Here is a 16,795-nt window from a genome sequence, read left to right as displayed (position 1 = left end):
AATGGTTTCACTGATATATACCCAAGCAAACTTATCACATTGTGTATTTTGAAATGTGTATGTCTGTACTACCTCAATAATGTTTTTTAAAGAAAAATTTTTGTTTTAATTTATGATACAGTAAATTAAAATACAATAACGTATTTTATTTTTGTTATAATTTATGATACAGTAAATTAAAATATAGTAACATTTTAAAGAAAATAAAATTTTTCTGTTTTAATTTTTGATACAGTAAATATTGATAAACATAACTTACATAAGCAAAAAATACTTTGGGGCCTACAATAATTTATGTGAGTGTAAAGGAGTTCTAAACCAAAGAGTTTGCAAATTGTAGTAATTGTCATCACTAAGAAAGCACAATTATTGTAAATGCTACTTAAAATCAGGAAAAAAACTGCAAAAGACACAGGATTAAAATTCAACAATCCTTGAAAGTGTCAGAAGATAATGATTTGCTTTGATTTACCAATGTAACAAAGTTTATAGTTGTGTCTGCAAATATATCAGATCATTTACTTGTTACTCTAGAATATTTTTCAAAATTACTTTACAGTAATAAAAAATAAAGAAAGAATTTTAGAAATAAACTTAAGCCCTCATCTTTCAATCTCAGGGTAGTCCTACTCCTTCACTGTTTCTAAGACTTACTTATCGTTTTTTCAGAACTGATGATCTGGCCAATTCATACTGAGTAATATGTACTTCTCCTTTGTGACTTCTTATAAGTAAAGCATTTATTTTAGCCTTACAAAAGTTGTCAACAAAAAGCTACTAATATTACAATGTTAATTTCATAAGAGGAAAGGCTTTAAGTGATTCAATATCCTAGACCTAAAATAGTGCCTTAATGTAAACTTAACATCTCTGCATTTTATTTTGTGTAAATTATTTATGAAAGTACAATAAGTGTTAAATAAATTGGGTGACTGAATCTAGTCATCTGGGTTATTTCTGTGATAAATATGTTTAACTGAGGAGGTTATGTTTCTCAATTTCATCCCTAGTATATATACCTAGTTGTTCTTGAATACTTAATTTTCTAATTATGGTAGAATGATATCCTATGGTAACTAATTTTGAATAATTATCTAAATTGTATAAAACAAAAAAAGTGGCCTATCACAGTGGCAGTGCTGAAATCTAGAATTTGAGTTGATTCTAGTAAATACGGAGGAAGGGGGAGAAAAGCAGTCCTATGTTTTCAAAAAATATTTATTTAAAAATAAGATTTCTAAAAATACAGTACATAATACATTTTAAGAGAAGTAAAAATCCACAATTTAAATTAAAAACAACCTGCAAAGAAAATAGAAATATTACACAAATAAATCTAAATCACTAAAATAAATTAAAAACAATAAGATCATCATTCTTAAGGTAGATACATGGTTTTTCATGTTAAGAACCAGTGTAGATTTTTCATTTAAACAAGTTTACCTCAGCTACATGGTTCCCACCTGTCATTTTCACTCATTTTACTCCTCTTCTCAAGCTAGTCTTCTCTCTACTACATTGTCCTTATTATCATTAGCTCTAGAAATGTCAGTGAAGATTTTTCTTTACATTCTCTTAGGCGAACAAAGTAAAATAATAGACAATGCCAGAAAACAGCACTCAGATTTACACATAACATGCGCTGAATAAAAAAAAAAAAAAAAACGCCTGACAAATTTAAAAACAGGATCTTCCTATGGCACTGGGAACATACTATTATTAAAACAAAAGTCTTTATGATTTTAGAGATATAATGCCAGACAGAATTTGGGGTTGAAAACATTTTAGGAGACTCAAAATAACACAAATTTTTCCTATGCATTAATCTTACCAGTCAAATTAAAAGAAAACTAATTCCAGGCTCATAAAGCAAGTTCATGATCCATATGTGTTCTAGCTTCCCAAGAGCCAATTTTTGTCCTGTGATGTTAGGCTTGCAACTTACTTGTCTGAATACCTCTGATTGTGGCAGAAATTTTTCCTTTTGCATCATTCATTTGCTTTATTCTTACCTATGCTAAAGTGGATTTTTTCTTTTTAATATTCATCTCTGGGAGACAGGAAATAGTGATGAATTCTATACCATCCAGTAACTTAAAAAGTTATTGCATTCAGCCACATTAATTTAAATCTTACATAAACAAGCCAAATTACTCAGAATCAATACAATGGCGACACAGAGCAAGGAATAATTGTTGACAGATAAGTGAGAGATATGGTATTGCTTCATCCTATCCCATTTTGCTTTCAAACAAATTTGGTTTTCACCGCTTTGTTCATCTGGACTTCTAAATACCCACATGATCTGAACCGACATTTCACACAAGTTTCAGACTTGATCCTTTTTTTCCGTTCAGAATTCACTGCAAAACCATATATTGTATCTACATTCAAGAAAAGAATGATTTTAGCTGATTGAAAATAATACAAAACGTTTTCAGATGTGATTGTCTACAGTACATGAACACTGTTAACCTTCTTGCCTTCTTGAATGATTTATCATTTCAGCTGCAGTTTTAAAGACATTGACTAAGTAGTTTTAGATCTCAGAGGGGAAAAAAGCAGGAAGCAGAATAGTATACATAGCAGTACTATATTTGGATAATTACATTTCAAGAGTGTTTTAAGTTCCATTTAAAGGGCGTTTTTCTCCCTTTTTTGTAAAATGGACTACAATGCACATTAGTTTTTAAAATAATCTTATTCTGACTTTTTGTGTAAAGTGAGTAACAACACCAGATTTTTTTTCCTTTGTAAAACTTGATTTTCTCTTTGTAATTTGGCTCAAATCAAGATATGTATGCATTTCTTCTTGGGGAAGTGTACATGGTGTATATATATGTATTTGTGTATAATTAAAAAGTTCTTTCATTTTATCTTTATTTGCAAAATAGATAAATAGCAGCATCATTCTTTAAAGCTGCTAATGAGTATATTGTACAAACACATACACATATACACACAGGCTAAATTTTTGATTGGTAATCAGAATGGACCCTTGACCCTTCATTTAAGCTTTATGTTTCAATATTCATTAAAAGTATATAGTTAATTTATAGAAATAAAGGTAGACTTCTTGTTTTTTTATCATTGTTGCAGAAATGAATAACACAAAAATTAGCAAAAGTGCTTCAATTAATTTTTATAACTATGGCCAATTAAACTACCTTTAAAAGTAGCCAAGTATTATTAAAATGTAAACTGAAAATTCATACCAACCTGCCTAGCTAAAAAAAACTCCAAATGAGAGACATGTAAAGCCCATTAAATTGAGGCAACAGCATACAAAACTAAGATCTGTTAATCAAAATGTTCTTAGTAACATTAGATTCAACTTTGTAAACACAAAGATGTGAGAGGAAAACTCTCAGCCAACCAAAAAGAAAAATAACTCTTTGGTACAGGAATTTAAAATGTCACTCAATGCTAAAGTAAATAGCACCAGGATGTTTTAGTTGTTAAGGTTGTAAAATACTAACTTCAGGCACCTGTAGGTTAAAATATCATCCAATGCATAGTGGCAAGAATACAGAACTTGCAATATATGGACAAACTTTCCCCTTAGTTAACAGCACAAACAATTAAATCCTGTATTTAGTCAAACAGGCAAGCAAAATGTTAAAAGATCTCACAACTTTTGTTGCTGCTGTTTTGTCCACAACTTTGTTTACATATAAAGCTATCAATACCAAAAAGGTAAGGGTGTTGAACTGTGGTATTACATTATGTTATAGGTATTCAAAATGCCAATAAAAATGAGACCCTCAAGATAACAAGACCTCCAAAATCTCCCAAATGTTAAAGTGCCAGCCACCCTTATATAAAAATTGTTGATATTTTCCTCTGGTGAAAAAATTTTCTGTATCGGGTAGCGCCTGTGGCTCAAAGGAGTAGGGCGCCGGTCCCATATACCGGAGGTGGCGGGTTCACTCCGGCCAAAAACTGCAAAAAAAAATCTGTATTACTTAGTATCCTTTCTTTGCAATAAGAGACTTCCAGAAAAGGTTCCAGTTTTTCCAGACCTTGGGCCACCTATTCATTTGTCCTCTGCATTAAATAGCTGCATTTCCCACATTATTCTTAATACTTCATGTTAACATACATTACATAATTATATTTAAATTTTAAAATAATTTCTCAAAGGCATCTGACCAGCTGAAAAAAAATAGCAATATAAATTCTTTAGATTAAATAACTCAAACTAAACACTTTTACACATTAACTACTCTTCCAGTAAAATGGTATCAAAAGAAATAAGGCTAAAACGATTATCGCAAGGAGGTTTTCTGACATCATAAAAACTGTACTAGGTCAACTCTATTGCTGAGATGCTGAGTATTCATGCACCATCTAGACTTCTCTCCATTTAAATACGTTTTTGGCTACTCTCTACTCATTTGTACCTATTCTCTTTGATGGACAAAGGGGAAAGAACATAATAGTAGTAAAAAAAAATACAAGGATAATGGAATACATCGGTAGCATCAATGACTTAAAAATTTTAAATATCATTGTTATTTCTGTTTCAAATTAGCAGGTACTATTGAAATACATGAAGAACAGACAAAAATGCAGTGAATTTTGTTGTTAAAAACTGCACAATGATAATGAAAGAAGTCAGAGAAAAGTCACCTTCCTAAAATTAAACCATCATCATCCCGAGAGCAGAAATGCTAAATATTAATTGATATGTACAATAACAACATTGATTCAAAACACTTTAAGCAAGTTAGTTCTAATACTTTCTCCCATTCTACTGTGGAATACTCTAGAATTCAAATGAGAATGGCTAAATATAGAGCATAATAAGTGTCGTGAATTATAAATTCAGAGGATGATTCCTGGACTAGAAGGTAACAAATGTGGGTTTTGAATAATACACTCATTCATTAGTAGATGATGTGGTTAATACAAATAAGTAGAACATACTAAACAGGCATGACTTACTAACTAACTACACTTGCCAATACTTATATTTTTAAAAGCTATGCAGTAGAGCTGGGTGAAAAATCTAATACTTGTACCTATTAATAAACTACTTAATGTTTTCACGTGTAAACTTCATCAAATAAATTCTAGAGGTATCTATGTATATTAAAGGTCAAGTCAAAAACTTATTTAATAAAGGAACTAGAGGTTAATAAACTTGAGCTAGGTAATCTATTGTATATGAAGTATAAGAGAAGTAGTCAGAGACTAGAGAAAAGTCCAGACAGAGATTAGCAGCTCTGTTAATGAATATTAATGCCATATTAAACCAGAGCTGAACAAACTATAATTTTATAGCAATACATGTAAGAAAAGACTGCCCCATTTGATCTAGCTTACAAGGGTATCCAACCTTCTTTCTTGCTGCACACTGGAAGAATTGCCTTGGGCCACACATTAAATACAAAAATGCTAAGGAAAGCTGAGGAGCCAAAAAAAAAAAAAGGATCAGTGTATAATTTTCGTGATATCTGCCACCACAAATAAGCAAAAAAGTTCTCACATAATCTGCATGCAGCCTATGACATTCCTGCTAGCACATTGAAAATTTTTTGGTCTTCCAACACTTCCTGGTTGAAAGATCTAGTCTAACTTAACTTTCCACAATTAGCATTCAAAATTAGTTTACCCTTTTAAGTGAAACACAGATCCAACTAGTAACTTATATGGAAGTGACTTCAAAGCATGATAAAGAATATTTATAATTAGCTACCATCCTTAGAGAAAAATACCTCTATGCATTAGCAAAAAATGCATCGATGTTAACTCTGACAGAAATTTTAACTCAGTTGTTAAACTGAACCTTATGTATCTCTATTACTATTAAAAGTAAACTGCTTTCTTCTAAAAAATAGGTTACTAATGTTCACTATAATTTTAATATCTATCTCTTAGGTTAACTACAAATATTTTTAATACAACTTTTAAGCAAAATAGCATTTTTATTATAATGGAACATCGGCTAACTTAGTATTTTTAACCTTTAAGTCCAAAATACCAATAGCTCTTTAACTAAATGCCTACTTTTGGGGAAATTCTGAACTCAGTTCATTTTTGCCTACAATCTTGAGCCTAAACTAAGCCCATAAACTTTTATGTTCACAGAGAACAACAAAAAATATGATTGTTCAGGAAGTATAATTTACAGTACCTACATAAAAACGTGTATTTCCAGAAGCCCTATCAATGGCTTACTTATATAAAAACATCCTTTAATTTTCTTAACATTTTGCTTAAAATTAAAAGGAATGTTTATAAAGAAATGCTTAATCCTGAGGCGGTGCCTGTGGCTCAAAGGAGTAGGGCACCAGCCCCATATGCCAGAGGTGGCGGGTTCAAACCCAGCCCTGGCAAAAAAAACTGCAAAAAAATAAAAGAGAAAGAAAAAAGAAATGCTTAGTCCAATATATAGATGTCAATAATTTAGTTATTTTCATGGTTATTTAGAGTACACAGTAATTGGTTTCTAAAGCTATAGATATATAACTCTGACAAGAAAGTTTAAAAAAGAACAAAGAAAACAAAAGAAAGGTATAGAAAGAATTATTAATCTCTTATTTGTTGTTTTAAGGCAATAGAGCCAATTTAAAAAATCATTCCAAAACTAAGATAAAAAAGCTAAATGTATTTTTACATATTCATTAAAACACATGAGATACTTTGTTGCCATTGTAACTACAATAAATGTCTGTGTTTTGTAATAAAATGATAATTTTTAGGAAACAGATTTTCTAATTCTAAATAACTTATTTGCCCAAATAAGATTTAAAATAAAATACATGAAATAGCTTATGTTAATTCTTACGCGTCTGATAGAAATTAGTCATTGATAGCAAAAAATATGAGAATATACATAAATGAAGTAGTCATCAATTATGAGCTAGAAATATAAAGAATGACACACTCATTTTCATAAAATTTTACATTTTTGCCCACATATTCCTAAGTTTATGCATCTGACATGTTCAGAATTTGGCTATAGTATTTACTTAAGGGGTAGTAAATCTATAGAGCCAGTATAATTACATCAATTAGCCAAAAGAGGGCGCAGAAAGAACACCGGAGTTTTTGTAATCGCTAGGAAACTTGACAAATGATTTCTCTCTAGTAATCTAACAAAAATTACAAAACCCACACAGCAGGGTTAGGTGTGGTAACTTGGGAATACTGAAACTTACAGTATAAGTATATACAGATATACTTTAATATAGATTCTTATATAAATATATTGATATGTAGTATTTCTGTCATTCAAACAAAGTTAAGCATATGCTTTTCTTATATATTAGTTAGTAGTCCCATAAATTAGAGGAGCTGGGTACAGAGAGATTAGGACCAGGGAGGATAAAGAGAAAGCAGGAAACGGAATGTGCCCTAGTGTTGGTAAATCTAAGAAAAACAAAAACGGATGCTCAGAGTGGGAAAGAGATCTCCCTAGTGCCTTTCAGCTACTGCTACTACATGAAGTGTAAATGTGATGACAAGCTCTTCAGGGGGTCTTCGCTTGGCTCTGCTATTTTCTCAAGGTCCTTATTTAAAAGGAATGTATACAATACAAGGCATTCAACTGATATCTACCCACGTTATACATTACTTTGTTGTAACAGTTCTGTCACCAAGCATAATTTAGTCAATTGGCTTGCACAAAAGCCAACCCATTTGCCTGATCTGAACATACTAATTTTATGTTTCATTAAGCTTTATAAATATATTTCATATATTAAATTTACCATGTCCCCTGCAGCACCAATAAATAGTTCATCTGTCACTTCAAAGTTTTTAAGTTATACCACATTATAATTAGAATATAAAAACATGATACTAACATCTCTGAGAAGAGCTTATTCTATTATCACTTTAGAATATTTTAAAAGATATTTACAATTTTTGAAAGAACTAATCACAGTATATCCAATTGGCTGACCATGGTAACATTCTGTTTTATTATTTGCCAGGTATGATTCCTTACTTTCAAAACTAACTAAAAAGAAAACATTAATATGGTCCAAGAACATAGACTCTTTCAATTTTCTCTTCAAGGGAAAGAATGTGAGTACATAAAGGCTTTAAAAGTATATATGGGTTTTGCAGTATTCCACTGGAAAAAAAATAAAAGCTGAATTTTTTTCAAAGCATACTAAATGTCTTTTCATACAAATATTCTATACTTTCCAGGAGAATATCACTATTAGCAATTTAAATTTGTATAAGGCTAATGATAAATATAGATCATTGTATTTTCTTATTTTAAGGTCATTTTCTAACACTAGCTACTAATAAAAGGTCTCTCAATGCAAACTGTAGCTGGCCAATTAAAATTTAATTTCAATTTAGATGATTATAAGTACATATAAGTCAGAGGCTTATTTTTAGTATCAGCTTCCTATAAATAAACCTTCAATATGAGCTGGTCAATATCTATTATATATAAACCTTCTGTGTACAATTTTAGACCTACTAGTAGATAAATAAAAGTAAAAAGTATATTTTTTTCAAAAGCACAATATTCCTCTTTCTACTGTATATTATATATGTATTATCTAGTTATAGTAGAATTTTAAAAACATAGGTATTCTAATATAACTTTACTAGAAAAGGTAACTGTGGAATTATTGCAAATTGTCTACCCATTTCACCCATTAACATCTTAGGGTAAAACAGAAATATACTCTTACCAGTCACACGTTCTCCTGGAAGCAAGTATTCTAATAACAATCAATAATAACAAGGGCAAAGGGGGAAAATTAATGTGGAAACCTATTAATCGTTCCTTTATAATAAAGTAGGTAGTTGTTGTTTTATTTTAGTGGTGTTTTACTTTCAGTTTTGGTGAAGAGAAAAGAAGAAAACATCAGGAAGCTACTCCAAAGAGAAAAGTGCCCTTTTGTCTTTGCTGTTCATTCCTATGCTGCTGCACTTTCAAAGAACTTGCTGTACACATAAAAGGAAGTAGGAAGTATTTTAAATTGCATTTGTAAAAGGAAATTTACATATACTATAAGAAAGTATATCAGCTACTGAAAAACCTGAAGAGTTAAATTCTGATTTGGTTAGAAGTGCTTAAAAGTGAAAATTTCAAATAAAAATCTGAAATTTCCCATAAATTAAAAATCTGTAACATTGTAAGTACCAAAAGAAATTATGTACAATTATTTTATCCCAATCACTGCCTTTTGAATTTAATTACAAAAGCATTTAAATAAATCCCTGTGGAAAGCTAATTTGAAAGTAAACATGCTTTAAAACTTAAATATACATCTTGTACGAGTCCCACAACAGGATCAAGATCACTATTAAAATAAAGCCTGGGGCACATTATGATGCCTAAGATTGGTGGGTGGATTTTAATTGACTTGAAGATTGTCATAGTTCTATTATCATAAAACCTGTAACGCATTTCCAGCATGGAGGACCCATCTGTGCCCACCATCCATCTGTTTAGACGTGATTGGCAAAGTGGTAGGGAACTCGCAGTGGTTGCCTCTGCCTGAAAGGAATGAACCACAGGATCTTCCAACGAGTGCCAAAAACTTCTGAGAAGGTCTGCTGCCATGGCTTTCGAGGCCTCGATCTATAGAAGACAGCATTATTAGTGAAAGACAGCACTCCCATGGTGCACTTCAGTCAGCTAAAACAATACAGGTTGGCTGGGGATCCATTACTGGACTCTGATGAATTGTGTCCCAGCATCACAAATACAGCTTTTCTTTCATATGGCATGCAGCTGAGTTTTAACTCTGGATAACAGATATTGTATCTGTGTCGTCAATCAACCTAGGGCAACTTTTGAAGCAGAGGAGAATCTCAAGATTAACAGAATGTGTGTCAACAACACAGTAGCACATCTCTTTTGATGTACTTTCAGGACAAATAATTTAACTTACTTTAGTTAGACAAGGAATAAGAATGATCAGTACTTATTTTGTTTGAAAATTATCATGGCTAGAAGACCCCTACGGTAAGGCTGGGGTATGCTTCTCTAGTTCAGGCCTAGACAAGGAGCCAATAAAAATCATCATTATATTTCCACTATATGCACATATTTCTGAAATGTGTCCAGTTATTTCCATTTTTAAATAATACTAAACACTTTACTTTTATACTTACATTTCATCACAACAGTTTGACATCTTTTCAATAGATGTTGTATCCTATTAAAAATTTAAAAAAATTATGTTCAGATGTAAGAAAGTTATCAAGTCCATATTCTATATCTATTTTATGATATTTCTAATCCAATTCATAGAATATCCTAAAGATTTAAAAGTTTATGTGAGTACTAAGAATTATTAGTTATCTACATACATTGTTATAATTTCCTTGAAAAACAAAACATTATGTTATACAAAACAAAATGATTCAAATACAAAACCTCACAAAAACTGTGGAAGTATCACTTCATAAAAATATAAATTTTGATTACACATGCTTCCCTGACAATTCTTTTAAAAGTCTAGTGTCTATTTTCGATTCAACTGTAAGTAAATACGCATTAAATACCAAAATGACATATGAAAGATGCTAATGAACAGAAAACTGCCAAGAGAGTGCTCCTGGTTCCAGATTTCTGTAAACAAAAAAATTAACCAGACAATCTATGAATTTGCCCTATCATAACATCTGCTGCTCTAAAAACTAAAAGTTAAATGATTAGTATTCTTTCGCAATAGAAAAATCACTCTTTTCATGGTAATACGATTTCTTTAACTATATGTTTTCTATCAGCTTCTAACACTAATACATAAGAAAAACAATTCAGTAAACAGAAAACAGCTTCTAAACATGCTGGTTTAATTTGTGTTAACAGAAGATCCATCATTACATTTACAAACTGTTATGGTAAGTATTATCCAGAAATTCAAAACAAATTATACAATTTTATTTTTAGATATATATTTATATTTTAAATATACTTTCAAGCAGTACAAAAGAATATATTCTTTCAAGTATACAAAAGTTAGAGAAGTTTTCCTCTCCCTACCCCTTTAAGTTACATTTTATATCTGCTCACATATGTAGAAGGAGTATACTCTGCTATTATTAGACATTAGTATTCATGCAAATACTTGTGTTTGCAACTCAAATCCCAAGAACATACTTGGCTGTAGTTTTTTCCAATGATGCTAGTCAACAGCACCTTTACTTTAAAAAACTCTTTAGAGATGTTACATGAATGGGTCGTAATATTAAATGCTTACTATGAATATCTAAATAACTAACAGTTATGCTACATAAGGGAAAATGAATCTATTTTTAGGTGACTAGAAACCGGCAGCAGAATTTCATTTACAGATTTTCCAGGAATTTGTAAAGATTATAAATTAGCTACATATTCTTTATATATTAATTTTTCTACCATGCTGTAAAAATTCATAGTATCCAATGAGAATATATTTACAATTAATTTTTCTCAGCTCTGTTGTATAACTTCCTCAAAACAATGTTTTAAGTTTATGAAAACATTGATTAGAGTCTTGGAGGAAACCTGAGCTTTGGACTCCACATCTGTAAAGGAAGTGAATTAAGTCATTTTAATGGTTTCTTGGAGTCTGATGGTGACAGGTTGTTTCAAAGCAATTAACAGCTGTGCAAAAGTACAAATATATATAAATTTTGTATACACACACACACACACATGCACGCGCACAGACACACACACAGTTAAGAAGTGCCATTAGGAAAGGTATATGAATTGCCTAAAACCATAGTCACACATAACCCTTAAAAACTGAAAACTATTCATGATAAGAAAGGCAATTGCAAGGTTAGACTACTATCACCAGCTAATATTAAAGGAAATTTTTACTCTGTAGAAATTCACAACTTACTTATAACTTTGAAGAATTATTTATGGTATTAAAAAAATCAACTTTAAAGATGTCAGAATTAGATTTCATAAGGAAAAAGCTTTTATTTTCAAGTGTTTTGACACCTTTCTAGAATCTGAGAAAATAACTCAAGTACTACCTATTAAATCATCACAAGCAGATGGATATTCTTTTAAAGGATATGATGTTTACCATCATTTCTGAACAAAATTTGTGAGGCTGGCCAAATGGCTTTTTTTTTTCCCCTCTAGAAATGGCAAATGTTCATCTCTCTGAAACTCAGCTATCCAGAAGAATATTGTTATAAGAAAAAAGTAGAATTTGTATTTGAGCATCCCAACATGTCATTGAGTTTTTGCACTGGCACTTACACGTACACATGCCAGAACAACACAAGCTAACACGTCACTACATTCACAAGCAGGACAAGAACAGCAAACTAAAAAAGGAGAGAGGTCATTACTGCCAGGAATACTAAAAAACCATAAGCTATTCCCAAGTACCAAATTAGCTTTAATATACTTTTGCTTTGTTTTTAAAAGCATAAAAATATGGAGCTTTTAAAAGAATACACCAAAAATTTTTAAATGTTTTGGTGCAGATAATTTCATTCGCTATGAAAGACTTAACACTATTAGTGCCCATCATAAAGAACCAACTACTACTCTCAGGAATAATAATAAAATTTATAAGTTCTTAGTTAGAAAACTTAGCTCTTTAGAAAAATAAATTCTCCCAGGAATGATAAGAAATTTTAGGCCAGCCATGGTAGCTCACACCTGCTATGCTTGGACTCTAGGAGGCTGAGGTGAGTAGATTTCTTGAGCTCAGGAGTTTGAGACCAGCCTGAGTAAGAGCAAGACCCTATCTCTACTAGAAATAGAAAAAATACTAGCCAGGCGTTGTGGTAGATGCCGGTAGTCTCAGCTACTAGGGAGGCTGAGGCAAGAGGGTCGCTTGAGCCCAAGAGTTTGAGGATCCTATTATGACATCAGGGCACTCTACCCAAAGTAGCTATAGTGAGACTCTGTTTCAAAAAAAAAGAAAGAAAGAAATGAATTTTTACTATGAGTTGTCTATAATTAGGATATCTCATTTCTAAAGAAACATCTATGCCTTGATTATGGTCTACCAATCAAAATAGCTAAGATTTCCACTAGTCTGTATAACAAGATATATGAGAATGCTTCCTTGTTTTAAAAACTATAAGTTTTTGTAAGTATAAATTAAAAACAGCAAGACTTACAGAAATATAGGTCTTACCTATTTTATGAGCTAATCTTTTCATCTCTCCTGATGGGTAATCTTACCCTAAGAAGTTATCTTTCAGGTTCAGGCTAAAAATTGTTCAACTACTTAAAATATAAACTGTATTCTAACTAATGAGATTTTGATGGAAGGGGAGTGGGAAAGTTTCTAAGAGAAAAGGACAGAAAAGTCTTGATCAGCTTGATGTTTAAAAAATGAGTGGGAGGATAAAAAGCAAGAACTTATCACCAAAAGTTTCCTGTTAACAGATATGAGAACCCAGTCTTGGCAGAGGCACAATCCATCTAACTAACTCATTCTGCTTCAAGTTTGTCCTCACCAACCAACACTTTGCCACATACGTTGTCATATGGGAGAAAGAACGTGCTAAAGAGTCCTTCGGCACACCTGACAGTCATGCATAAGAGAATAAACGATCTTTTATGACAATCTCTAATCAGTCTAGAAATGAAAGCCACTGCATCTAGGCTGGATTAACTCTGGTAACAGTTTCAAAGGAGTTACTAGACCTGTCAAATTGAAGATCTGATGAAGGTAAGAATATTCTACTAGACTCCTCAAAGATAGTTCAAACTAACTTCAGTGATTAGTCTTAGTACAAGTCCTTCGAATGCTTCTAGCTGGGCTGCACACATAGCTACCTAATTCAATGACTCTGTTCTGTTAATTTAATCTGCAGTTTAAAACACTATTCAGGGGCGGTGCCTATGGCTCAGTGAGTAGGACACCAGCCCCATATACCAAGGGTCCTGGATTTGAACCCAGCCCCGGCCAAACTGCAACAAAAAAATAGCCGGGCATTGTGGGAGGCGCCTGTAGTCCCAGCTACTCCGGAGACTGAGGCAAGGGAATCCCCTAAGCCCAAGAGCTGGAGGTTGCTGTGAGCTGTGACGCCACAGCACTTTACCAAGGGCAACGAAGTGAGACTCTGTCTCTAAAAAAAAAAAAAAAAAAAAAAACTATTCAGTACAAAACTCTACTCGAAATGGATTAAAGATGTAAATGTAAGACACTAACCTATAAAACTACTAAAAGAAAACAAAGGAAAATGCTTGATGACATTATACTGGGTAAGGACTTTTTTGGATAAGACATCAAAAGCAAAGGTAACAAAAGCAAAAACAGATAAATGGATTTTATCAAACTAAAAGCTTCTACACAGCAAAGGAAACAACAAATTTGCAAATTATATATTTAACGCAGGGTTAATATCCAGAATATATAAGGAACTTAAACAACTTAACAGCAAGAAAACAAATCATCCAATTTAAAAAATGAACAAAGACCTTAATAGACATAGACATTTACTCCAAAAAAGATATACAACTGGCCACCAGGTATATAAAAAATATGCGACACCATTTATTACTAAAGAAATGCAAATCAAAACCATGATGAACTGTATCACCTCACTCTAGTTAGAATGGCTATTATCAAAAAGACAAAAGATAAATGCTGGCAAGGATGTGGAGAAAAGGGGACCCTTATTGTTGGTAGAAATGTAAATTAATATACCTATTATGTAAAACAGTATTAAAAACAGAACTATTATATGATCCAGAAATCCCAGTATTGGGTGTATGGTTTGCTCTCTATATCCACAGTTTCTGCATCTGTAGATTTAATCAACCATGAATAAAAAATATTTTAGAAAAAAAATAAAAATTATACAAAGAAAAAATATGTAATATAACAAGTAATTATAGAGTAGCCATAAAGTTTGTGTGCAATTTGAAATAGTATGCAATTTAAACCTGCACATGAACTTTACGGCCACCTTGTATAATATTTATACTGTTTTAGGTATAATAAGTAATCTAGAGGTGATTTAAAGTATGCAGCAGGATATACCCACGTTATATGCAAATACTATGCCATTTTATATAAGAGAAATGAGCATCATTGGATTTTAATATCTGCAGAGGGTCCAGAAATGAATCCTCTGTGGATACTCAAGGACAAACTACATATCCAAAGGAAACAAAATCAGTAAGTATGTCATACTCCCATGTTTACTGCAGCACCATTCACAACAGCTAAGATAGGGAATCAACCTAAGTGTCCAGATGAAAAGACAAAGGAAATGTGGAGTGTACATATATACATAATGGAATACTACTCAACCATACACCAGAATTAAATCCTGTCTTTTGCAATGACATGCATGAATCTGGAGGGCATTGTGTTATACGAAATAAGTCAGACAAATACCAAATGTTCGCACTCATATGCAGCATCTAAAAAAGTTAATCTCATGAAAGTAGTGAATTGAATATTAGTTACCAGAGATTGGAGGAGGTAGTGAAGAGTGGAGGACGGGAAGAGGTTGGGTACAAAGTTACAGTTAGAAAGGAAGAACAAATTTTAGTAGCCTATTGCACAGCAGGGTGATTATAGTCAACAATGCATACCTCAAAGTAGCTGGAAAAGTAGATTCTGAACATTCCTACCACAAAGAAAGGTTAAATGGTTGCAGTGATGGATATGCTAATTACCCTGAATTGATCATTACACACTGTATACGTGTATCAAAATATCACACTGTACTCCAGAGACAGGCACAATTATTGTGTGTCAATTAAAGATAAAAATAACATGCTAATCAAGAAAGGTTTTCATAATTAGAGATTATGAACCTGTTTTATCCCTTACCAATTTCTACTAATTCTAAGAAAGAATTTCATTTGACTTCTTAGCACCTATGATAAGGACATGAACAGCAGCTCTTTCAACTTTGAATTTAAATTTTTCCATAGTACCCAGCAGCATACATTATACAAAATGGGTACACATATTATATATTTGCAGCACTAAACTAATTGGGTATGGCCAGAAACAGTTTGAGTCTTCATTTTCAGGTATGTAGGGGTGCTTGTTTGTTTTGCAATCCAAAGAAAAAAATGTCCTGTTAATCCTCATTTGAGGTCACGATTCTCCACTTTTGAAGTGCAATATTTTTATCCATTTCCAAGAAAGCCAAGATCACTTTTATTAGTGATCTAAACATCCAAATCATAGAAACATCTAATCAACCATGGAACAAAAGTGTAGCAGGTCTTAAACCTGGAGTTGCTGAAAAATCTCTTTCCAAAATAATTCTCACACTTTACTTCATCAAGCCACTCTCGCAATATAACCTAAACAAAATTTTAATACTCTATACCTCAACTTGCAGATAATAATGCTTTCCTCATAAAACTTTGTTAACATATATTGTGTTAATGTATGCTAACTGTTGTAACAACTACTTGATAAATGATAATCCTAGTTTTCACTGACAGTACCTATTAAATGTTTTCTAAGAGGTCTTGAAGATATAGTATCCTAATCACTTTAGAAGGTAACTTTGCAAAATTATGTTTAAACAAACAAAAATGTAGTTTTTATAATGAAAGATAAAATAATAGTGACTGTGTTACTATACATATAAAATCCATGCCCTCTAGGAGCTTATAATCCAGTTGAAAAAAACAAGTCTGAAATGCAGAAAAGTGATTTATTTACTCATTTATCCACTTATCATGACGCAGTCCTAACATCAAGGAATTTTCAGTCTAGTAAAAGTAATCAAGTATACAAAAAATACCTACATAGGAATATGAAGAGGAAGCCAGAGAGGATGTACACTAATGTATAAATTTTACCCTAACTAGTGTATTAGAAACAGCTGAAAAGTGTTTACAATCAACACTCAAATCCAAGGACTCTTA

General features: G+C 31.9%; 1 protein-coding gene across 1 annotated transcript in view; it reads right to left on the bottom strand.

Annotated features, from left to right (window-relative positions):
* Positions 1–1,203: 1,203 nt before the first annotated feature.
* The window catches only part of ZDHHC21 (zinc finger DHHC-type palmitoyltransferase 21), a 76,166-nt gene continuing 60,574 nt past the window's right edge, over positions 1,204–16,795 (bottom strand). Inside the window, exons 8-9 of the mRNA XM_053572578.1 lie at positions 10,096–10,139; positions 1,204–9,559 (exon numbers count right to left, since the gene is read on the bottom strand). Of these exons, the coding sequence (XP_053428553.1) occupies positions 9,427–9,559; positions 10,096–10,139 (177 nt within the window). The 3' untranslated portion in view covers positions 1,204–9,426. The remainder of the gene's footprint in view (positions 9,560–10,095; positions 10,140–16,795) is intronic.

Source organism: Nycticebus coucang, chromosome 2 (assembly GCF_027406575.1).
Source record: "Nycticebus coucang isolate mNycCou1 chromosome 2, mNycCou1.pri, whole genome shotgun sequence".
In the NCBI taxonomy this organism is placed as follows: domain Eukaryota; kingdom Metazoa; phylum Chordata; class Mammalia; order Primates; family Lorisidae; genus Nycticebus; species Nycticebus coucang.
Note: the sequence above shows the minus strand (reverse complement) of the source record. Positions and strands in the feature narration are given on the sequence as shown.